At 36.7% G+C, this 26755-nt stretch overlaps 1 protein-coding gene across 3 annotated transcripts in view; it reads left to right on the top strand.

Annotated features, from left to right (window-relative positions):
* The window catches only part of LOC128638647 (suppressor of cytokine signaling 3-like), a 331150-nt gene that overhangs the window by 20674 nt on the left and 283721 nt on the right, over window positions 1-26755 (top strand). For 2 of the 3 annotated variants that reach the window (XM_053690737.1, XM_053690736.1), the window contains one exon: window positions 17174-18100. The exons of the other annotated variant lie outside the window; for it this stretch is intronic. In XM_053690737.1, coding sequence (XP_053546712.1) covers window positions 17286-17921 — 636 coding nt within the window. In that variant the 5' untranslated portion in view covers window positions 17174-17285 and the 3' untranslated portion in view covers window positions 17922-18100. Of the gene's footprint in view, window positions 1-17173; window positions 18101-26755 lie in introns of those variants that run through there. 3 annotated transcript variants of the gene reach the window in all.

The raw sequence follows: 26755 nt of genomic DNA, 5'->3' as shown, positions 1-26755 counted from the left end.
TCATGCTGTATCTTATTAAAGAGGCTACAAGGTCAGGGGGTCAAATCTGAGGTCTGATGAAGGCACAAAGATTTATAAGGGGCTGCATATATAACCAGTAAAAAGTATTATTGTTGATGCAGCACCAGCAAAATGCATTTACATGTTATTAGCATTTCATAGCCAAACAGTGCTAATTCACGTGTGCCAATTAGATAACATTGTGCTCAATCACATGGAGTTATTTATGAAGCAGCACCAATTGGCTAAAATGCAAGTTTGCAAATAGCACTGAGATAAGGGGGAGGGTTGCAGAGGCTTAGATACAAAGTAATCACAGAGCTAATAAGTGTATTATCACAGTGTTGGTTATGAAAAACTGGGGAATGGGTAATAAAGGGATTATCTATCTTTTTAAACAATAAACATAGACTGTCCCTTTAACTCATTTCTTGCCAGAACAGAGTTGTTATGAAGGCATATTGGCAGCACACTTTACATTTCTAGATGTGCATTTTGGTACATGTCAGATGCTATCCCATTGTGAAATTTATCCTCAGGGCATATTATAAAGGAGTGGTAAAAATGAATCATGTGAGTTTTAAACAAGAAGCTTCCACTGTTATAGTAAATCAGACACCAAGATCATCATTACAAATATTAGATCGTTTTTTATTTTTTTACTTGTAAAGTTTACTTTTTTGTATTATGAAATATAAAATAGAATTTACTTTATTTCAGAGTCTGTAGCCTAAGTTAGGTTTTATGTAACAAACTGGATATTGTTTTGTTAGGAATACATTGTTAAACAGTTCTGAGCACTCAATCTTAAAGGACCACTAAATACAGTAGAATTGCATAATTAACAAATGCATTATAAAAAAGCAATGCAATAACACTTACTCTGAATTTCAATTAAGCAGTAGTTTTTTTTTCTGGCAATTTTTTTTTCTCCCATTTGCCAGCCCCCCTGTATCATGTGACAGACATCAGCCAATCACAGACTAGTATATGTATACCCTAAGAGCTTGTGCACGTACTAAGTAGAAGCTGGTGCTTCAAAAAGTGTGGCTATAAAAAGATTGTGCAAAATTTGATAATTCAAGTAAATTGAAAAGATTCTCAAAATTGTGTGCTCTTTCTGAATCATGAAAGTTTTTAATTTTGACTTGAGTGTCCCTTTAAAGGGATAGAAAGGTGAAAAATAAAATTTCCATTTCAATTTGAAATGTAAGCATTTTTGCAATATACTTACACTAACAAAAATGCTTCTAGTAAAAGTTATTATGCACATATCCTGTGAGGGCCGTGCACTTGTATTAAAACACCATGAGAACTGGCGGTGTTGTGTATTGCTTTTGAAGACTTATTTTTATGTCATGCAAGCCAATGCTGACTCTCTGAAGTTGTGATGTTTAAATACTGGTGCAGGAGCCCTCACAGCATTTGTGCGTATGCCGCAGAAAAAAAAAAATAACTTTTATTAGAAGCATTTTTGCTAATGGAAGAGATTTGCAAAAATACTTATTTCTTTCATGTAATTGGCAAGAGTCCATGAGCTAGTGACGTATGGGATATACAATCCTACCAGTCGGGGCAAAGTTTCCCAAACCTCAAAATGCCTATAAATACACCCCTTACCACATCCACAATTCAGTTTTACAAACTTTGTCTCCTATGGAGGTGGTGAAGTAAGTTTGTGCTTGATTTTCTTCTGTGATATGCGCTTCTCAGCATGCTGAAGCCCGATTCCTCTCAGAGTACAGCGAATGTCAGAGGGACGTGAAGAGAGTATTACCTATTGAATGCAATGATTTTCCTAACGGGGGTCTATTTCATAGGTTCTCTGTTATCGGTCGTAGAGATTCATCTCCTACCTCCCTTTTCAGATCGACGATATACTCTCATATACCATTACCTCTACTGATAACTGTTTCAGTACTGGTTTGGCTATCTGCTATATGTGGATGGGTGTCTTTCGGGAAGTATGTTTTTAGTTTGTAAAGACACTCTCAGCTATGGTTTGGCACTTTATGTATTAATGTAAAGTTCTAAATATATGTATTGTACTTATATTTGCCATGAGTCAGGTTTATGTATATTTCCTTTTGCAGACTATCAGTTTCAAAATTGGGAAAAAGATATTTAGGAAGTTATTTTTTCTTACCTTGGGGAATAGTCTTTTCTTCAAAATTGACTGTTTTCATTAATTTTTGCGGGCAAAATTTAGGCTTGCGAGGCAGCAAAATGCTGATATTTATTGCATCATTCTTGGTTCGAGAATTGTTTTGGCGCGAAGGTACGTTCGGTGATGCAAAATAGTCATCTCCGGCATCTTAGTTGATCTCAGGTTTCCTTGTACAAGGTTGCGTCTGCTATGACGCGAGTTGCATCTCTGGATATTGTTAGCACCAAAAAAAAAAAAATTTTGCATTGCGCGTCATACTTGGCGCCAAATAATTTTATTATTTAAACCCCACTTCCTATATGCCTCTCGCCTTTTTCTATGCTCAGAGGGCTATGCTGTTTGCATTTTTTTCCCATTCCTGAAACTGCCATATAAGGAAATTCATCATTTTGCTTTATATGTTGTTTTTTTTCTCTTACATTTGCAAGATGTCTCAATCTGATTCTGTCGCAGAAACCACTGTTGGATTCCTGCTGCCTGATAACAGTTCTACCAAAGATAATTGTATCTGTTGTAAGTTAGCAGAGATTATATCTCTATATCTCCAGCTGTAGTATGTAACAGTTGTCATAATAAGCTTTTACATGCAGAGAATGTATCCATCAGTACTAGTACAATGCCTGTTGTTCCTTCAACGTCTAATGTACATGATATCCCTGTGAATATAAAAGATTTTATTGCTGATGCGATTCAGAAGGCTTTGTCTGCCATTCCGCCTTCTAATAAACGTAAAAGGTCTTTTAAAACTTCTCATAAAGATGACCGAAAACATACTGAATTATCCTCCTCGGATGAGGATCTATCTGATTTAGAAGATCCTACCTCAGATATTGACACTGACAAATCTACTTAACTCTTTAAGATGGAGTATATTCGTTCCTTTTTGAAAGAAGTATCTCGGATACTTGCTTGGAGCGGAATCCATCTCTTGTCTAATTTCTGCAGTACATATCCCAGGTGTAGACAATTGGGAAGCAGATTATCTCAGCCATCAGACTTTACATCCGGGGGAGTGGTCACTCCATCCAGATGTGTTTTTTCAGATTGTTCAGAAGTGGGGTCTTCCAGAAATAGATCTGATGGCTTCCCATCTGAACAAGAAACTTCCCAGGTACCTGTCCAGGATCAGGGATCCTCAGACGGAGTCGATGGATGTGTTAGCAGTTCCTTGGTTTTACCAACCTGCTTATATCTTCCCACCTCTAGTTCTTCTTCCAAAAGTGATCTCCAAGATCATCATGGAACATTCGTTTGTGTTTCTGGTAGCACCAGCATGGCCTCACAGGTTCTGGTATGCGGACCTTGTCCGGATGTCCAGTTGTCAACCATGGCCACTTCCTTTATGACCAGATCTTCTGTCTCAAGGACCGTTATTCTATCAGGATATCAAATCATTAAATTTGAAGGCATGGAAATTGAACGCTTAGTGCTTAGTCATAGAGGTTTCTCTGACTCAGTGATTGATACTATGTTACAGGCTCGTAAATCTGTTTCTAGGAAGATTTATTATCGAGTTTGGAAGACTTATATTTCATGGTGTTCTTTTCATAAATTCTCCTGGCATTCTTTTAGAATTCCTAGAATTTTACAGTTTCTTGAGGATGGTTTGCATAAAGGTTTGTCTGCAAGTTCCTTGAAGGAACAAATCTCTCTGCTCTTTCTGTTTTATTTCACAGAAAGGTTGCTAAACTTCCTGATAGTCACTGTTTTGTTCAGGCTTTAGTCAGCAACAAACCTGTCATTAAATCAATCTCTCCTCCTTAATTTGTCTTAATTTGGTCCTGAGAGCTTTACAGGCTCCTCCTTTTGAGCCTATGCATTATTTGGATATTACACTACTTTCTTGGAAAGTGTTCTTCCTTTTGGCTATCTCTTCTGCTTTCTGAATTAGCTTCTCTTTCTTGTGAGTCATCTTTTCTGATTTTTAATCAAGATAAGGCAGTTTTGCGGACTTCATTTAAATTTTTACCTAAAGTTGTGAATTCTAACAACATTAATAGAGGAATTGGTGTCCCCTCTTTGTGTCCTAATCCTAAGAATTCTTTGGAGAGATCCTTACATTCTCTGGATGTTGTAAGAGCTTTGAAATATTATGTTGAAACTACTAAAGATTTCAGGAAGACTTCTAGTCTATTTGTTGTCTTTTCTGGTTCTAGGAAAGGTCAGAAAGCTTCTACCATTTCCTTGGCATCTTGGTTAAAGCTTTTGATTCATAAGGCTTATGTGGAGTCGGGTCAGGCCCCGCCTCAGAGAATCACAGCTCATTCTACTAGATCAGTCTCCACTTCATGGGCTTTTAAGAATGAAGCTTCAGTTGATCAGATTTGCAAAGCAGCGACTTGGTCTTCTTTGCATACATTTACTAAATTCTACCGTTTTGATGTATTTGTCTCTTCGGAAGCAGTTTTTGGTAGAAAAGTTCTTCAGGCAGCTGTTTCCGTTTGATTCCTCTGCTTATGTTTTAAGTTTTTTCTTTTCAATTATAAGAAAAACTTATTCTTTTGGTTGTGGATTTAATTTTTCAGTGGAAAATGGCTGTTTTTATTTTATCCCTCCCTCTCTAGTGACTCTTCTGTGGAGTTCCACATCTTGGGTATTACTGTCCCATACGTCACTAGCTCATGGACTCTTGCCAATTACGTGAAAGAAAACATAATTTATGTAAGAACTTACCTGATAAATTCATTTCTTTCATATTGGCAAGAGTCCATGAGACCCACCCTTTTTATGGTGGTTATGTTTTTTTTTGTTTGTATAAAGCACAATTATATTTCCTGTTCCTTTTTTTGATACTTTTTACTCCTTTCTTTATCACCCCACTACTTGGCTATTTGTTAAACTGAATTGTGGGTTTGGTGAGGGGTGTATTTATAGGCATTTTGAGGTTTGGTAAACTTTGCCCCTCCTGGTAGGATTGTATATTCCATACGTCACTAGCTCATGGACTCTTGCCAATATGAAAGAAATTAATTTATCAGGTAAGTTCTTACATAAATTATGTTATTTCTAATTGAAATGCACCAATGCACATTTCACTTTTGACCTTCATATCTCTTTAATACAAAATACACTGTACACATTTCAAAGATATGACCGGTACAACCTTGAAGTTAGAAGTAAACCCATAAAGTAAAGTTTTGCAATTGTAGCGGCTGAAAAAATACCATGTTAAAAAAGCCTTCTTCTTGTGCATTGTTTAAATAGCACCATTGTAAAACAAGAAACTTGCGGCTACTGTCTTCAACGGATATTAATATCTCGTACAAAAAATCTTCTTCCTAAATAGGAAAAAAAATGCCAAAAAGTAAAATCACATTTCTTTGAATAACAAACTTAGATAAAATGCATAATATTCTATTACACACTATATACATATGTCCAAGCTACCCACAATCCACTGTAAATTGGCGTTCAATACTGTCTAAAGTAGGGATGGGGAACCTTGGCCCTCCAGATGTTTCAGAACTACATTTCCCATGATGCTCAACTGGACTTCAGAGTGCCTAAGCATCATGGATAATGTCGTTCTGGAACATCAACAGTGCCAAGGTTCCCCATCCCTGGTCTAAAGGCATCATTCGCTACAGTTAACAATGCTGCTTTTAACATTCTGCCAGTGTCAGAGACACATCCCACAGTGGTGCTAGAAAAGAAAACCTTTTGGCGGGACTACCTTCTAACAGTGATTAGATTTCACCTGCAATATTGATCACAATGCTGATACCTTTTATAACATAGTGCTAGTCTGACAATGCTTTAAATATCAGGCCCTTAGAAAGGAGCTAAAACTCAACAAAAGATACCAAGAGAGCAACGTAAATGTAATAATATAAGTAAAGTGGAAAGATTTTGAGTTTAAATTACATGTTCTATATGAATCATGAAAGTTTACTTTTGAAGTTAATATCCAATTAAAGGGACATTAAACACTTTGAGATTGTAATATAAAATATTTAATTATGTGTAGTAAAAAAAACTTTGCAATATACTTTCATTATTTTCTTCCATTGTACTGTAATTTTCACTCTGATAAGTATAAGCTTTCCAATTGACTGAATTTCTGTGCTGTATTGGGAGTCCTGTTAAAACCTAGGTTTCTAATTTCTTTTTATGGAACAGTTAGGGAAAGATATAACCAGGGGTCAAGTCCTACAACAAAAAGTGGGAACTCACCAAGACTTCCGCCCCCCTCACAATTAATATTGTTTTATATACACACACACTGTATTTATATGTATATATCTATACACTTGGGCTTATGAAAGCAAATAAAATCCAATAAAGGTTTGAATGGTTGCCGTTGGGCCTGAGAATCCTCCTCTGTCTTAGAGTCTCACCCACTTAAGATGCAATAGTCCTATTTTTGCTGAGGGGAGCTAAATAACCCCAGAGCAAGCCACACAAGTAATGTAAGCACCATGTGTTCCACACAGTGCATAGTGATTACATAGCAAGACCGCTGACAGGCTTGTATTTAGTGTATTGTAGCAATTGTTATTGTCCCATTACTAGAGGATCTTACTATCCATCTAACCAGACTGTGCAAATAATTCCCAGTCTAATTTTGCTTTGCACTCATCTAGCATTTATCTAATGTTTCATGTCTCTTTAAGGGACTTAGGTTTCCTGTACTTGACATGAGGCAAATGTCCGGAAATTTTAAATAAATAACTTTTAAAGTTAAATACACTTAAGAGGGAACATTTAGGTAAAAAGTGATTTTGATTATTAGAAACATAAAATAAAAAACTCTCTTGAGGGATCTAAAAACAAAAGAATAATCACTTTCCTAAGAAGTAATATAATTTCTTTTTGGTCTGGACAGCGCATTACATAATGCTGTTGGGTTTTCATTGTTGTCCAACATTCCTCATTAAAATGTTAGCACCTATTAATCACAGTAGATATTCAGTCATGGTTGTGAAATTACAGTTTACTAACATAGCATCAAGCACATAACCAAATTAATAATGCAAAAGGGTAATCCTTCAGAATAATAAACACAGGGAGATGATAATCATAAATCAATGCAAAGACATTTTATGTTACCAGTAACATTATTAAGTGACATTTCTGCTCTTCCTGCTGTAAAGATACAAACTAGCTTAGGTATTTAAACATGAAGAGGATTGTGACTTGCTAATTGAACACCATCTTCCCAGTAAGTGTGCAACAAATCACATATGGATAAGTGATGTGAAATTCTGGAATAAGCTGCTCTAACTTTGCTTTTATGATAAATACATCATATAATTTCTGTGCTGAAACTACCTGAGTGGTCTTTTATTCAATTACTGACCTTCCCTTCAATATGGGATTGACGTATCCTTGACTTCAGTTGTACTTGGCTTTTTGTTATGAGACTCTTCCCTCTCAAAACAGACTAACCATGTTGATGAGGTTTGTCTGATTAAAACTCATGCTGTTTATTGTAAACTGACCAGAAATTGTCCTTTATCACAGGGTACTGATGCAAAGACCTTTTTGGAACTATGTCAATCAATAATGTGCTTCCTAGAAGAGAGTTAAAGGGATGTTCTTATGCCCTCAGGACATTGTGTTTCATGTATTATGGTTTGTAGACAAGCAGAAGTCGTAAGAAACGCACATGCATAGATTATGTGTGTATGTAGTATATATATATATATATATATTATACATACATACATATATATATATATATTTGTGTGGATGTATGTATGTGTGTGTGTATATATATACTATATATATATATATAGATACTGTATGTGTGTGTGTATGTATGTATTATGTATATATATATATATATATAATATATATATATATATATATATATATATTATATATATGAAAAAGTTGGAAACCTGGCCCTCTCTGCATCGGCCAGCAATGGTACCCGATCGTTGGTGAATGGGCGGGATACGAGGCGAGGCGGGTGGGTGGCCCAAACCTGGAGCTGTTCCTGTTCCTCGCTCCATAAAGTGCGCAGCTGGTGGGGGGCACCGCGGTGGGAGCACCCAAACAGATTTAAAGGCGAGGAGGGAGGAGAAAATAAATGTTGGGAAAGGGATCTGGGGGGGGGGGGGTGTAGGGTATTGGGGGGGGGTGTAGGGTATTGGGTGGGGGGGGGATCAGAAACAAAATGGCTTTATTTTTTTTATCGGCAAAAAAAGCCTAAGATTTAGCAGACTGTGATGGACTGATAAAACAGCCTAGCACAGCTGAGAAACGCATTGCAATCTGTTAATTTGCACTGTTTTTATACACTTTGGGTGAATGTTTGCACCCCTCAGTTTTTACTGCCCGTTTTAAAATAAACAAAATTGCACTTTTCGGAAACCTGAAGCTTTTTTTATCCTATCCGGCGTTGACACCCAGGTAGCCGGGTGTGAAAATTGGTACCCATACCAGGACCAGTGAGCTGGGACACTGAGAGATCCCAGTATGTGTTACTTAGCACAAAAGGTGCTGCCACTCCTTGTGGTATAACCACAAATACAAGACATCAACACTTCTCCCTTTGCAATCACTGTATTACACTAGGAGACCACCCTCTGTTTGTGATTTTCTTTCACAGAGTTTTCATGTTAGAAATAAATCAAAAGATTGGTCCAAAAATTTAAGAGAAGAGATCATCGGGCCTTCCACAAACAAGGAACAGGATACAAAAAGATAGCCGAAGGCACTGAATGTTCCTAGAGATACCGTTGGAAGCATAGTTCGCAAGATGAAAGTTAAAGGAACAGAGGTTTCCACTACCTGGACGGGGCAAAACAATGAAGCTATCAAACGCCTGCAACCAGATTTCTGAGAAGGAAGGTTGAGAAAAACCTAGAGTAACTGCAAAAGAGACCTGCAGCAAGACTTGTGGCAACAGCACTGAGGATTCAATTTGCACAGTAAGCGCAACTACTAAAAGCAGATGGTTTTCCATGCAAGAACTCCAAGACGTACACCCACTACTAACCCAAAAGCACAAGAAAAGTCACCTCCAATATGCTCAAAATAATTTAAATAAGCCAACAGAAGTTTTGGATTTTCTTCTGTGGAGTGATAAAACAAACTGGAACTTGAAGCATACGCTGAAAAGAACACTCTGCCTACAGTTAAGCATGATGGTTAGGTGATGCCTCTGGGGCTGACACTGGAAACCTGCCGCGTATGGAAGGCAAGTTGGATTAATTTAAGTATCAGGAAATCCTAGGACAAAACATCATGCCGTCTGTGAGGAAGCTGAAGCTTGGGGTGTCATTGGACCCTTCCAACAGGACAATGATACCCAAGCATACCTCAAATTCCACCAAGGCTTGGTTACAGAAGATGTCCTGGAAGATCCTACAGTGGCCATTACAGTCACCTGACTTGAACCGCATAAGAAAATCCTCTGGTGGGTTTTGAAGAAGGCGGGTGCAGCACCCAAACCAAGAATATTACTGAACTGGAGGCCTTTGCTCATGAGGAATGGGCTAAGATTCCTGAGGAATGCTGCCAGAAGGGGGGTTGTCTGGTTATTCATCTTGGTTTGCCAGCAGGTCATAACAGCAAAAGGGTGCTCTACCTAAGTACTAAAGATGCTTGCCATGAAGGGGTTGAATCATTTTGAGATTACAGAATTGATTACACCAGTTGCATATTCAGTTGAATTTGGTGAAATGACTTGAAGCATAGTTGTGTTGAGCTATTTCAATTGCTTTTGTTTGATATGTTCATTGCAAACAGCTGACAAGTCTGTAAATGTTGACAATAAACCTGATTTGCAATGGGGGTGAATAATTTTGATTACATCTGTTGGATATGTTATATACATATAGAATTTATGTATTAATATGTGTATACTATACACATAATAACACATCATATTACTGTATGTATATAAGCATATACATATAGATTTTACATTTGCTGCCCATCGCTGCGCGACTTATCCCCTTCAATGCCGCTAGTTTTCATGCTGTGCATCACTTTTGCGCTCAACTCGTAATCTGCCCCTTAATGTGTACTTTAAAAGGATATGAAACTCAAATGTTCTTGTGTGATTCAGACAGAGCAGACACATTTTAAAAAAAGTTTCCAATTTACTTCTTTTATCAAATTTGTTTTGTTTCCATGATATTTTGTGTTGAAGATGATACCTAGGTAGGTGTCTGGAGCACTATGTTGCAGTAAACAGTGCTTGCCATCTAATGCTCCTTGCAAATGGATAACATTCTTGTAAAACTTCTGCCAAATAGTGCTACAGAAATGGGCCGGCTCATAAGCTATTTTAACAAAAGATACCAAGAGAACCCAAAGAAAAAATTGATATTACGAAGTAAATTAAAGTTTAAAATCGCATGCTCTATCTGAATCATGAAAGAAACTTTTTTTTTTTTAAGTTTCCAACTTTAGAATAGAAATGACAATCTGTATTTAGAGTAAGTATTTTCAGTCACAATTTTTTTTAACCTATTAAGTGCTGCATATTTTTTTCTGTTACTCACACTTTATACCTTTTTTGTTTTTTCAAAATAATTTATAAAAAAAAAAACATTTTAGCATGCAGAAGTTTCCCAAATATGGGGAAAAGTCCTTTATACAAAATGCAAACAATGTGAATTTTCTGCCATTGTGTATAGCATATGTGGTAAACAATATCATGGATGGAAATCGGGTATTTCCTAAATATTTAAAACACACTTGTGGTTCTTTATTTAGCATTAGTTCACCTGACCAAAACACGAAAGATTATTATTCTGTACCTATATTTTTTTTTCAATAAGAAAAATACTAATTCGAAATCAGAAGACAAAATGTATTGCAAGGTACGCAGAAAATGAATATGAATTTACATTTGCTGCAACAGAAAATGAATATGAATTTACATTTGCTGCACACAAAAAATGAATATGAATTTACATTTGCTGCAATAGAAAATGAATTATGAATTTACATTTGCTGCCCATCGCTGCGCGACTTACCCCATTCTCTGCGCTAGTTTCATGCCGTGCCTCACTTTTGCGCTCAACTCGTAATCTGCCCCTTAATGTGTACTTTAGAGAAGTTTCTGTTGCGCTTCTATGTAATACCAATTTCTCATGCATTTTATACACTGCTGCTGGTAGAACAAGTCATTAGAAATGCATGAAGGGGAAATCAGTTCTACAGCAAAGTCTTTTTAATTATAATAATTAAAAACAAAACCTCTTTAAAAATGATGAATCTCATGTCGCTTGAAGTGGTGTAGTAGCTGAGATCTAGTTCTCAAAGGGACTCTTCCTACACAATACTAGCAATGGAGAACTGGGTTACTGTCTGATTGTGGGTGTGCAAGACATAATGCACAAAGCAATTCATCACAGTTAGTAGCAGGAATACTGTGAATTGTTATTACTGTATGTTTCTTCTTTGTCATCGTCCCCCTAGAGAAAAGTGCCTCTGTATTGAAAAGGCTAAATACTTTTTTCTTTGTTTCATGGAAAAGAGAGCAAATCAAACCATATTTCATGATTTATTTATTTTTTGTCTTTCGAAAAACACTTATCAGCAAGTGAGGATAAGTAGGAAGTACTGCAGCATTCAATTTAAAAAGGGATACTAAAGTTAAAATTATAATTTCATGATTCAGATAGAGCATCCAGTTTTAGGAGACTTTTACAATTTAATTGAATTATCAAATTCTGCAAAGTTACAATATAACGCTGCATGACATCAGAGTTCTGCTGCATTTACACTTTGTGCTTTGTATTTTATATTACGTTACATTTCAGATTAATCTATTAAACATATTGGACATAGCAACTTTCTGCCTCTTGCTGTTCTCAGCTTTGACAGCTAAGACCAGAGTCAGAATGCATCTGCCTTCATATGGTAAGGGGGGGCTGATTGTGCTTCCTTTAACAAATGAAGGTAGATCACGATGCGAACAGGGACACTCTGTGCTGCCGTGGAGGGTGTAGGAGGGAGATGGGAGGGGAGAAACGGTGGGAATTTCTACACTACAGAAAAATAAATATAAAGTGAGGTAGGTGGAGGGTGGTTCCCTACACTATGGAAAGGAGTGAGGAAGGATGTCCTCCATACAATCGGTTGGGGGTAGGATGAGGGGGGACCACTACACTACAGAATATATATATATATATATATATATATATATATATATATATATTAGAAAAAACTACAAACTGGGTACTGGCAAACAGCTGCCAGAACCTAAGGTGGCAGAACCTAGTGAAAGTGGTTGAGGGTTATAGAGAGCTGTTTGGGGAGGATCAGGGAGATGGGTGGGTGTGGAGGGTTTCCTACACTACAGAAATGTATTTTTTTTTTTATTTTTTAAATACTGTCCCTAAACTGCATACTGTCTGCCAGTACCTAAGATGGTGGTAACCATTGGGGATGAGGGAGAAAAGAAAGCTTTTTAGGAGGGATCAGGGGGTGAGAGGCGTCAAATGGGAGGGTAATCTCTACACTACAGCTAAAATTAACCTTACAAGCTACCTCAATAACCCCTTCACTACCAGGAATTTTAGAAGTGTGGTACACAGCTGCAATTAGCAGCCTTCTTATTACAAATGGGAACCCAGATAAGCTTTTACAACAGTAGTTGTGTGTAAATAAACTCAGTGAGAAACCCAAAGTTTGTGAAAAGTTAACAATTTTTTTTTTAATATGATCGCATGCAAAGTGCAATGCAATTTGTAAAAGATACATAGAAATATACAAAGTTTGATCCTTGTTAAAGTAACACATAAACTTTAAAACATAATCAAAATTTGTAAAATCACTGCTAGATCTAAATGTATTAAAATATACATGAGAGTGCAAAGTTTTAATGTAATAACAATGAAAGGACCCAATCTGAAATCTATAGTTATATAAAATACAAAGTTTTAAGTATAACAAAACTCAAATCAAATCGTGCACTGTGCTTGTCTCTTCTTCACATATATAAATGAGAGAGATTTCACAGTGCTGGAGAGTTCTGCCCTTTTTTCTTTTGAGCATTCAGTGAGTCCAACCCCTGTGAAGTCTGAACTACAATTTCTCTCCAAACCGAAGTATCTTTTGAATATCAGAGCTTTTATGAGGCACCAGCTCCTACTGATCATGTGCACAAGTTCAGTGTATACATATGAGGCACCAAGCCAGATTTCCTGCACGGCTAATGGCTAAGAGATGGAAACGTCACCTCTCGGCCAAATAGCGTTCTGCCGTGGGCTGCCCTTAGCAGCTCAGTGCGGTGAACGCTTGCAAACAAATAAAAGAGCTTTCAGCATGAGGTATTTTATCCTTAGAAGGACAGTTTACCATATAATTGCTATTGTTTTAAAAGATAGATAATCCCTTTATTACCCATTCCCCAGTTTTCCATAACCAACATAGTTATATTAATGTACTTTTTACCTCTGTGATTACCTTGTATCTAGGAACCTTCTTCCAGCCCCTGATCAAATGACTGTGACGGTTTATTTTCTATTTTCTTAAATTTAGCATTGTTTTGTGCTAAATCTTAAATAACTCCCTGTGCCTGAACACAGTGTTTATCTATATAGCCCACGTGTACTTTCTGTCTCTTTGTGTTGAAAGAGATTTAAAAAGCATGTGATAAGAGGCAGCCCTCAAAGGCTTAGAAATTAGCATATGAGCCTACCTATGATTAGTTTAAACTAAGAATACCAAGAGAAAAAAGCAAATTTGATGATAAAAGTAAATTGGAAAGTTGATTAAAATTAAAAGTCCTATCTGAATAATGAAAGTTTAATTTATACTAGACTGTCCCTTTAATGACTGAAAGTCCCCTTTATTTGTTACAATGGTAAATCTTAGTGTTTCAGAAACGCTAGGATTTACCATCACTTTAAGTGGAGGAGAGAGATTTGTGTGTGTGTGTATGTATGTATATGTATGTATGTATATATATGTATGAATATATATATATATATATATATATAATATATAATTTTAATTACAAAATGTGTCTAATGTAAAAAAGTATAGCATATACAATGGCCTCTATTTATCAAGGTCTGTCGGACCTGATCCGACAGTGCGGATCAGGTCCGACAGACCTCGCTGAATACAGCGAGCAATACACTCGCCGTATTCAGCATTGCACCAGTAGCTCACAAGAGCTGCGGGTGCAACGCTGCCCCCTGCAGACTCGCGGCCAATAGGCCTCTAGCAGGAGGGTGTCAATCAACCCGATCATACTCGATCAGGTTGATTTCCGGCGATGTCTGTCCGCCTGCTCAGAGCAAGCGGACAGGTTATGGAGCAGCGGTCTTTGTGACCACTGCTTCATAACTGCTGTTTCTGGCGAGCGTGCAGAAACACGGGGCATCAAGCTCCATTCGGAGCTTGACGCACAGTATAGATACATACACAGAGAACAATATTCAGTAATGAAACATTCTCTCTGTGTGTTGCAAATAGGGGGAGGTAGTGTTTCACTATAAGTGTCATATAAGCAGTATCATGATGACACACAGGGGCCTATTTATCAAAGGTCTTGCGGACCCTGATCCGGCAGTGCGGATCATGTCCGCAAGACCTCGCTGAATGCGGAGAGCAATATGCTCTCCGCATTTAACATTTCACCAGCAGCTCACAAGAGCTGCTGGTTGCACGCCACCCCCCTGCTGACTCGCGGCCAATCAGCCGCCAGCAGGGAGGTGATTTCCTGCGATTCCTGTCTGCCTCATCAGAGCAGGCGGACAGGGTTTTGGAGCAGCGGTCTTTAGACCGCTGCTTCATAACTGCTGTTTCTGGCGAGTCTGAAGGCTCGCCAGAAACACGGGTCCACAAGCTCCATTCGGAGCTTGATAAATGGGCCCCACAGTCTCCATGATAGAATAACATGAAATATTATACAGTTTTAAACAGTGGAAGTTTAATGAACATATTTTACTTATATTTATTTAAGGTAGTTAAAGGAGTAACCATTCCTTATGTTTGTCTGTTGACATAATTAATGAATTTACTAAAGAAAAAATATATAAATCAATTGTATTTTATTGGATGAAAAATATAATGATCAGCATTGGTAAACGGTTTTAGTAGACTGTAGACATCAATATGCTATATTTACAACTAAAAACACTGCAAATTGTAGATTGTATCAGTGCAATATACTTCCATTGGCAAAAATGCTTCTAATAAAGTTCATTACTGTTTACTGTTACGCACATATCCTGCACATATCCTGCGAGGGGCCCAAGCACCAGTATTTTAACACCACACCTTCTCAGAGTCATCAGTAGCTTGTTTGACAAAAGTTATGTCTTCAGAAGCAATGCACACCACAGCCAGCTCTCTGAGCGTGCATGATGTTTGAATATTGGTGCAAAAGCCCTTACAGGATATGTGCGTATGCCGCTGGAAAACAGTAATAACTTTTACTAGTAAGATTTTTACTAATGGAAGTATACTGCAAAAATGCTTATAGTGCAAATTGAAATGGACCCATTCACATTTCAGATTTGACCTTTCTATCCCTTTTTAAGGGTTGACAAATGAATGACAGATTTGAGAGCCAGTAAGAATATTGAGGAGTCGGACAAGGGTCTATGTGCAGATATACAGAGAGTATAAAAAAAACTAACACCAAGATTACGAGTTTTGCGGTAACAGGGGTGCGTTGCTAACGAGCAGTTTTTTCTCACCACTCACTTAAGACAACGCTGGTATTATGGGTTTTTTTAAACCCGGCGTTAGCCGCAGAAAAGTGAGTGTAGAGCAAAATTTAGCTCCACATCTCACCTCAATACCAGCGCTGCTTACGGTAGCAGTGAGCTGGAAAAACGTGCTTGTGCACGATTTCCCCATAGGAATCAATGGGGCAGAATCGGCTGAAAAAAAAAACTAACACCTGCAAAAAAGCAGCGTTCAGCTTCTAACGCAGCCCCATTGATTCCTATGGGGAAACAAAAGTTATGTCTACACCTAACATGAACCCCGAGTCTAAACATCCCTAATCTTACACTTATTAACCCCTAAACGGCCACCCCCGACATCGCTGACACCTACATTATACTTATTAACCCCTAATCCGGACACCGCAGCCACCTACATTATCCCTATGAACCCCTAATCTGCTGCCCCCAACATCGCCGACACCTACTTTTTATTTATTAACCCCCTACTCTGCCGCCCCCAATGTCGCCGCCACCTAACTACACTTATTAACCCCTAATCTGCCGCCGCCAACGTTGCCGCCACTATAAGTGTTTGCGATGTGGGGGGGGAGGCCTCGGTTTAGGGGTTAATAGGTAGTTTATGGGTGTTAGTGTACTTTTTAGCACTTTAGTTAAGAGTTTTATGTTACGGCGTTAGCCCATAAAACTCTTAACTACCGACTTTTAAATGCGGTAGGAGTCTTGACAGGAGAGGGTCTGCCGCTCACTTCTTCCAAGACTCGTAATACCGGCGTCAGGAAAATCCCATTAAAAGATAGGATATGCAATTGACATAAAGGGATTTGCGGGTAAGCTCGAGTCGTGGAATAAAAGTGAGTGGTGAGCCGGTACCTGCCAGACTCGTAATACCAGCGGGTGTTAAAAAGCAGCGTTGGGACCTCTCAACGCTGCTTTTTAAGGCTAACGCACGACTCGTAATCTAGCAGTAAGGAACCACTAGTAAAATTTAGGCGCCATCATGTTTCCAGATTGGTTAGCCAAATGGCTTCTCCTAGAGGGTCTTTAACCACTTTTCTGCACATATGCTGCCTTCTTCTTACTAATTTGTTTTGGTTTCTTAAGTAATGCTAAGAAATAAGTGTTTATAAATGTAGATTGTCAGTCCAATTAGGTGTTTGTTGTGTTATAAATGCAGATACTTCTTTTTAACGTAAGGAAAAAAACTTTATAAAAAGATTCCAGTGAAAGCAAGTTACACTTCTGTAACAATAGGGTTGTCGATGTTCCTGCACAAAATGCTGTATACAGTTTATAAATTACAACTGTTGGTTTTTGTTTTACCATCATAGATGTTTTATTTTCTGTGTACTTTTAGTCTTCTATTTCTGACTATCTTCTTCCTTTTGTCTTATAGTTTGTTTGTGAAGATGGATACAGGTGAGCAGTGAGTTTCCTATGAAAATCTCTAGAAACCAAGCCTAGGTTTCTCTGTCACAGTACAGCTGCCTAGGTTGATTAGCTTGACGATGGTCACACTTCGTTGGAGTTGCTTTCATCGCTGCCTTCGCCCATCATCTATCTTTGCGGCCATGAGCTCTCAGGCTGCCCAGCTATCCTACCACTACAAGTCATTCTGTGGGGACTATGAGCAGGTAGAGACTGCTCTAGAGAGGCTGGAGGCCAGTGGTTACTACTGGAGTACCTTATCTGGTACAGATGCCAAAAAACTACTATCTGATCAACCAGTTGGTTCCTTTCTTATTCGGGACTCTTCAGATCACCATCATCTTTTTACTCTTAGTATTCACACATCTGCTGGCATTATAAACCTGCGTATTAAGCTTGATGGTACATCGTTTTACCTTGAGACAGTGGCAGGGGCAGAGAATCCACCAACTTTTCCTTGTGTGGTGAAATTGGTTGAGCATTACATGCGTCTGACAGCATCAGGAGAGTCAGACTCCAATCTATGCTACATTGAAGGGAAAGATCAGCCGATTCCACTTATGCTTACACAGCCATTGAATTCTAAAGTAGTTTCTCTGCAATATTTATGCAAAAGGACAGTGGTGGCAAACATGCCATCTGAAGCTTCTAGCTGTGAAGAGAACCTGGAAGATCTTACCGTGTCTAAAATGTTGCGGAATGCCTTCAAAAATTAACACATTTATATGCAGCCATGATATAAAGATCTGCAAATACCAGAAAACTGTCACAAAATCAGCCATTATCACATGGTTTGTTTTCACTTAGCATTAAAATGGGATGGAATTATTCTTTAAAACAAGTTGCAGGGAAAAGAATGAAAACTGTATTATTAATACAATAGACTTTAAAATAATCTAAGTTTGGTAAAGAGGTTGTGTGTGTCTGTGTATATATGTGTGTCTGTCTGTGTATGTATGTGTGTGTGTGTGTATGTATCTATGTGTGTGTGTATATGTGTGTGTGTGTATGTGTATATATATATATATATATATATATATATATATACACACACACACACCTTTTACATGAGGTCACATTGAAAACACTAGAATTTTTGTCATTTTGTGATTAACTAACTGAATTGCTTTTTACACTATGTGACATTACTTTTTTTTAAATGTATTTAGTAACTTATCAAAATTTTACAGAACTAATGTAGCAGCATCAAATGATGTACAGCATAAACGGCTAGAGAGTGATGGATTAGACAGAATATCTGCAAGACAAGCTTAAACTGGCTTTCTGGTTCAAAGGTCTTTCTACAGTCATCCTGGAGGGAAAAAAATATTTTCTTGCCGTTTGTTTTATCTTTAGATAAACTTAGTCACTCAGCAAAGAAATGACATGCATAATTTTAAAACACCTTTATTATAAGGCGGTAGATATTTTTTTTAACATATAGGACAGCCAGTGTTTATATATATATATATATATATATATATATATATATATATTAATATCAGAAGGATTCCAATCTTTTTTAAAGTGCCATTATAATGATAAAATTGCATGCTCTAATTAGTTAGCATTGCAGCATCGCTAGTGATAAAATGATATACTCTAGGTTTAACCCCCACAAATGGGTTCAACATATACAGTTGCATGAAAACGTTTTTGAACCCTTTGGAATTACTTGGATTTCTGCATTGATTACTCATAAAATGTGGTCTGATCCTCATCTAAGTCACAGACAAACACACTCTGACTAAACTAATAAAACAATTGTATCCTGGAAAAAGTTAGTGAACCCTTGAAGCGCCCCACGTGTGCTGTAGGTAAGAACCGCCCTTCCTTGTGATCAACCTGTAGCAGTATCTCTGACATACGCTTCACTATCCAATAGTAGCTTTTCTTCTAGGTTCTCCTTAAAAAGCTGGAATTGGATAGCAAAATGTATGTTGTAGATACTGCAACAGGTTGATCACAGGAGGGGCGGTACTTACCTATGGCACTGGCTGTTACACTTTGTGAAGAGGACGCTGTCCTGAAGCTATCGACTCATATACACTGAAGTGTTTTAGCGGAGTTGTGCTGCAGACCCCTAGTGATCGTATAACCTGTTTTTTTGTTGTTGTTTTTTTAATAAATTGTTACTTTGTATCCTGTATCCAAGGATTTTTTAAGTATAAAGTGCTTATACCAGAGCTTTTGAAGCTCTGTAACACATGAGAAAAATAGCTCATAGCTCATATGTGAAGTTTTACAGATTCACGCTATAGCTATGTTTCTCTTTGAGGAATTCTGTGGATAACTCATATTAAAGACTACAACTATACCTCATCAAAAGGACTTTGACTATGTAATCAATTTTTTTGGTTTGCGTGGTATTTGGGTAAGGTTCAAATTGCACATAATTTATTATTTAATTTGCATCATTGCTGAGCCCCATTGGCTCCCTGAGCAGCTGCAGTATTTAAAATGCTGGTGCACATAGAATATCTAGCTACGCTTCACATGCACATACAGAGAAAAATGTTAACGCTAAAACAGTGATAAGCATTTTTGTTAATGTACCTATATTGTAAATATGTTTCTTTTCAAAGATGTAATTTATCTACGTGCATTTCAATTTTGACCAGATTATCCCTTTTTTAAGGATGAATTTTGGACTAATCCTCCCTACAAATTTGTTTCAGTTTATCAATATCTCTGGGTTGTCTTGGTTGCACAACACTTTTCATGTCATGCAACAGCATTTTGAATTGGTTAAGGTCAGGACTCGGCTATTCCAAAACACGTCTTTTTCTTTTTCAGCCATTTTTTAGTTGATTTACTTTTGTACTTTGTGTCATTGTCTTGCTGCATCACCCAACCTTTATTAAGCTTGAGATCATGAACTGCTGCCTTAACATTCTCCTATAAAATGTCAATACACTTTTGAATTAATTGTTCTCTTAATGGTTGTAAGGTATCCAGGTCCTGAGGCAGTAAAACAGCCCCAAACCATGATGCTCCCTCCACTATGCTTCTTGAGATTAGTTGTTGGTGTTGGTGTGCAGTGTCCCTTTTCCTACACACAAATAATTTTGCATTGTAGACAGAAATTCAACTTTTGTCTCATCTGCCCACAGTACATTTTCCTAGAAGTGTTGTGGTACATCCAGGTAGTCTAGGGCAAACTTCAGATGTGCAGCAATGTTTTTTTTAGACAGCAGTGGTTTCCTTTGTGGTTTCCTTCCATGAACACAATTCTCGTTCATTCTTTTTTCACAAAATAGACAAACTTTCACAGTTTGTAGTTTTCTGGAGGTCTTTTTCTGTTACACCAGGTTTTTTCTTACCTCTTTCAGTATTACGACTTGTGCTCTTGGGGTGTTTACAGGATGCCCACTTCTTGGTCGAGTAGCAGCAGTCCTGAATTTTCTCCATTTCTAGACTGTTTGTCTTATCATTGATTGATGAACACCCTGGTCTTTAGCAATGCTTTTGTGAGCTTTTCCAGCTTTGTGCATCTTTAGAATGCGTCTTCTGAGGTTCTGTGAAAGTTGTTGGGATTGAGACATGGTCCACACAAACCAATTTTTCTTGAGAAGAACAGATTTGTCAGTAACAAGGCTTTGTGTACCTTTATTTAAAGGGAAGAGCACCTGTGCAACCCACACAATCTCATCTCCGTAACTGAAACACCTGACTTCTAACAGCATTTGGAGAAGTTGTTAATACAGAGATTTACTTACTTTTTCCAGCCTGCACTGTGAATGATTTCTCAATGTCTTCAATAAAAAATTGAAAAGAACAACTGTTTTGTGTGTTGTTAGTGCAGTCAGATTGTGTTCGTCTACAATTTTTGAGTAATCAATGCAAAAATCCAAGTAAAAAATCCAGGCTTCACAAACTTTTCATGCAACTGTAGTTCAAGTACCACTCAGGAGACACATAGCACTGTTGGTGGACCACCAGGACTCTGCAGATCTAAAGAGTACTTTAACTATGTATTTAATCCCATTGCGTTAGGTGGGGTTAAATACAGATAGAGTTAAAGTTTTATCACTATAATGGCCCTTTAAATGTAACACTGAAAAGCTGTAGTTTGGGATACTAAAAATCTAGCATTTTGCATATACCATGATGTATGAAAGTGATAGCATTGTACATTTCATCCCCTCAAAAATGTTCTGTTCTTTATGGATTTATTATTGTACAAAACACTGTAAATTACTGTTAATTTTATTGTTTCACAATTTGTTAATTAACCATAGTGTATTGGACATGATACATAATATTTTAAGGATATTTTTTGTCTTATACACATTTTTTTGCAGCCATATTTCTAACTTCTAATTATTCTGCATTGTTTATGTTGAAAAAATATATATTATTGTTATTATTTTATATTATTTACAAGATATAAGCATTAAGAAAAGTATTTCTACTGGGATTGTTGTTACAGATTATTCAGTGGTCATTATTGTGTTCAAAAGACGTACTCTAGATAATAAACTGAGAGGGAATATCTAAAATCATAATTTGATTTCAAATTTACAGCAAATTAGAAAGAGTGTCAGTAAGCAAAGTGTATTCAATTATTGTTAGTTTGAAAACCGATACCAGGCCTTTCATTTTGCAGTTCCATATAGTATTATATTTCATTATCTGCAAATGTTTACAACATTTGACAATTATAATAAAACCAAACTATAAAACAAATTGTTTAAAGAGGCATTCAAATCCGCATTTAATCTCCCTGTAAAAAGGATGAATTACAGAAAATAAAACAGCATTGCAATATACATTCATTTACTTTGCCTGTTTTTGCTGAAAAATACCTCTGAAAAGTGTACTTGTTCCACAGTTTCCAGAGACACTGGAGTGTCCCTACTCCCTATCATTCTTAAAAGGACGTGAAACAACTTAAGTTTTTGTTTTTGGAATTTGATTTTTTTCACTTGCTCCCTAGAGAGACCAAAAAGCATAATCTGTAACCAAGGTTTACAAAATGCTGCAAACTGCCTAAAACAGCTATTTGATTTGCATCATTTGAAGTTTGCTTAAAGGGACCTTAAACACTTCATACATTTTAAAAGCTTAAAGGGACACTCAAGTCAAAATAAATGTTTTTGATTCAGATAGAACATGTAGTTTTAAGATACTTTCCAATTTACTACCATTATCATATTTTGCAGTCTTTTTATATGTACACACATTCTGGATGAACAAGAGCCTACTGAGCATGTGCACAAGCTCACAGGGTATACGTATACTAGTCTGTGATTGGCTGATATCTGTCACATGATACAGGGGGCCGTATACTGGGAGAAAAAAAATACATTTGTCAGAAAAAAAATCTACTGCTTATTTGAAATTCAGAGTAGATGTTAAATCATTGTCTTTTTAGTATGCACTTGTTAAATATGCAATTCTACTGTATTGAGTGGTCCTTTAATATTGAAATTATTCTTCACCTCCCTCGAGTCACAGGTGCAGCCATGTTGAAATGTAGCTATTCCTGCATTCCAGTGCTGATGTGTTTGCACATGTGCAACAACTCTTCTTCATATACCTGCACTGAAACCTAAGTTCCAAAATGGCGGCACCCATAATTAGAGGGAGGACTCTTAAAGTATGGGAACATTTGCTTGAGCCTGCAACATTCTGCATAATGATTGGTTAGAAGTATACAAGCACATTTATATCTCTCCTTAATTGGCCACAGAAAAGTAGACCATGGACATAAATTCCCCCAAGATTTTCATAAACCTGAACTATGCTAGATTTGCAAAACCTTGTAAACTGTGATAATAAAATGACACCATTAAGCCATTATATAACATTTCTTATCCAATCCAACACTTAATTGTTAATATATGTTATTAATTTAATGTCCCTTTAAATCTGTCTGAGAAAACAAAATTATATGATATGGATATGTCATGAATTTTTGCCTTGGGTGCATTTAAAAGGCACATTTTAAAATATATATTTTTCTTTGTTAACAGATAAACCTGTTTTTTCTTTACAGGATATGGGAGTGTCTTTTACCCATCATGCATTTGCTGCCATGATAAATTTCAACAATTATTAATTGAGCTATTACATGCAACAAATGTTTAATTGCAGTTTAATTATATATATATGATAGTAAAAAAAATATATTTTACAAAAGCAGAATTGCTTTTCTAATGCCTACATCTGCAATATCTGAACTATAGACATTAAAAGAACACAAACTTATTTTAAATATATTATTCTGTGTTTGATTAAAACAAAAAAAATGTGGGTTATATATTACAATGATGAACAGTTACATTTAAAATCTTGAGAAACCTTCTGCATATGCATCAGAATAGGCTATAACTAATTCCATTACAGGATGCAGTCTTCCTGCATTTCTTTGGTCTTCAAGCATTAAAAGTGTATTCTGCTTTAAGGCAATACCTCATAGCATATCCCCCAGACACACATAACTGAAATGTTAAATTTGTTTGGTATTCATCCCAGCTGCCCTCTAACCTTCAGAAATATTGATGTTTAAATGGGTTCAAAGGGCACTTTTGTAAGCAGTGTAGGTTATTATCTGTAATATATTGTAGAGCAGCAGAGAAATCAGTATGTCTTCTAAATAGGTTTTGTTTTTTTCCCCCTATATGAAAGTGACTTATCCAACGTACAGGAAGATATTAATTCCATTGATCCAAAAACATGCAGAGTGGACAAGAAGTTTGAGGCTTGAATCAGTAGCTTTTAAGTGATGACAGGGGGGTGGTTGAGCAGATAAAGATATTTATATAAGAATAATGTATACATGGTTATGTTACAAAATCTACTTAATGTCCTTTTCTCATTCATTGTACACTTATCCTTAAACAGGGTCATGTTGTACCATGTGGAGTCAGATCCCGTAGCTGAGGGCAGCACAAGAAATTAGGTATGAAGGCAAAAAAAAATTGTGAATTGCTAAACGCATCTTTCTCTATGCATTAAAGGGACAGTCAACACCGGAATTTTTGTTGTTTTAAAAGATAGATAATCCCTTAATTACGAATTCCCCAGTTTTGCATAACCAACAGTTATAATTATACACGTTTTACCTCTGTAATTACCTTGTATCTAAGCCTCAGCAGACGGCCCCCCTTATTTCAGTTCTTTTGACAGACTTGCATTTTAGACAATCAGAGCTGTCTCCATGGTAAATTCACGTGCATGAGCTCAATGTTATCTATATGAAACACGTGAACTAATGCCCTCTATTGGTGAAAAACTATCAAAATGCATTTAGATTAGAGGCGGCCTTCAAGGTCTAAGAAATTAGCATATGAACCTCCTAGGTTTAGCTTTCAACTAAGAATACCAAGAGAACAAAAAAAAATTGGTGATAAAAGTAAATTGGAAAGTTGTTTAAAATTACATGCCCTATTTGAAACATGAAAGTTTTTTTTGGACTTGACTGTCCCTTTAACTTCCTTAAAGAGATATAGAGCTGTACAAAATGTCTCAAGAATAAGGGCCCTAGATATAATAAAGGTTGCTCGGCTTCTGAGATTCTGTAAGAAATGCCACCATTACTATATGAAGCCTCTAGAGAAATTCTCTTAAAGGGACAGTCAGGTAAAAAATAATCTTTCATGACTCAGTGCATGCAATTTAAAAAAAAAAATCTTCTTTGTTGAAAGCTAAACCTAGGTAGGCTCAAAATGTCTTCTAAACCATTGAAGACCGCCTTTTATCTCAGTTCATTTTCATAGATTCTCACAATTAGACAGTGCTAGTTCATGTGTGCCACAGAGACAACATTGAGCTCACTCCTGTGGAGTTATTTTAGTCAGCACTGATTAGTATAATTTTTTGCAAGTCTCTCAAAAAACTGAAAAAGGGGGCAGTCTGCTGAGGCTTAAATACAAAAAAGTATAATAATATAACATTGTTGGTTCTGCAAAACTGGGGAATAGGTAAAAAAGGGATTATCTATCATTTTAAACAATCTACATTTTCAAGTAGACTGTCCATTTAAGGCAGTTTTTACCTTTAAAACGGTGTCACATAAAGTGGTGTCCCCTGTATTTGAAGGTACATGTAACCCAAATGTTTTCTTTTATGATTCAAATAGAGCATACTTTTGTAAACAACTTTACAATGTACTTCTATTATCAATTTTGCTTCATTTTCAGGCTATCCTTTATTGAAGGAGCAGCAATGCACTGCAGGATGCTAGCGGAACACATTGGTAAACCAATGACAAGAGGCATTCATGTGCAGCCACCAATCAGCAGCTAGCTTCCAGCTCCTGAGCCTACCTAAGTATGCTTTTTAACAAGAGAATAAAGCAAATTTGATAATAAAAGTAAATTGGAAAGTTGGTTAGCATTGTATGCGCTATCTGAATTATAAAATAAAGGGACATGAAACCCAAACTATTTAAGTATGTGAGGGAGATGCATACATTACTATAGGGCTCACAAAAAAATGCAATTTAAAAAGCGCATAAAACAAATAATGTATTGTAATAAAAACACTCGGTAAATAGTAGTATTGTTAAATGGCATTTAAATTACTAACAAAATAGTTTTGGAAAAAAGTAGTAAACTACAAATGGAAAAAAAAGCTGTGAAATTCATACTTGTATTTCAAAATACAAAAAATATTATTTTTCTGAGTGAAAAAAGACACTTCCTCTGCTAAGGTGTTGAACAAGGCTTTTCCAGGTATGTAGTTAAAACAGTTCTCTGCAACATCTGACAAATTCTCTAAACATTTCCCCCTCTCACTGTTTTATCTCATAAGGGTAATCTGATTTGTGCTGACTGCAAGTATACCCCTGCTCCATGCTAACTGTTCCCCACAGCAAATTTTCCCCTTCCGGAAATTCGCAGGAACATACCATTTTTTTATATATATATTTTGTATAGAGAAATGCCTGTGGACAGCTCCTTGCGAGTGGTAATGTGTTTTTGTTTAGTTTTTTGTATACATTTGCTCCGATTAATGTTAGATGAGGGTTAGGCTCTTCATGATCTATGTTTGTTTATATAATTTAGTGCACATTTCATATGGATCATTGACAAAATCCATTTATACAATTTATCAAAGCCCAGCCTCCACGGTAAACAACTCTGCAAGTATGTGACAAATTCAGCATTTGTGTCACTAATATCCACCATCTCATACCCCCATTACATTCAAAGCATATTTTTATGTATTTTACTCTATTTCAGCTCCTACAAATGCAGTCCGGGTACATATAAGGTTGCCACCTTTAGTTTAGGTCAAACCCAAACACTCTTGCGCCGTGAATAGCACAGCAATACAAACTCAACACAAATAGCTATCTCACACACACTCTAACACACACACTCACACACAAAGAAACCAACGCTCTCTCACACACACTAACATTCATTCTCTTTCACACATACTCAAATACACTCTTTCACACACACAGAAAGACACTGTTAAACACAAAGATACACTCCCACACAATAACAGACACACACAACAGAGAAATAATTGTAGACATGTGCAGTATGTTGCAAATGCACGTCATCTTTTTGGTTCTGGCTGTTTCTCACCCAAC

Source organism: Bombina bombina, chromosome 8 (assembly GCF_027579735.1).
Source record: "Bombina bombina isolate aBomBom1 chromosome 8, aBomBom1.pri, whole genome shotgun sequence".
Lineage (NCBI taxonomy): Eukaryota > Metazoa > Chordata > Amphibia > Anura > Bombinatoridae > Bombina > Bombina bombina.
The sequence above is the reverse complement of the archived record's forward strand: the minus strand, read 5'-3'. Positions and strand labels throughout refer to the sequence as shown.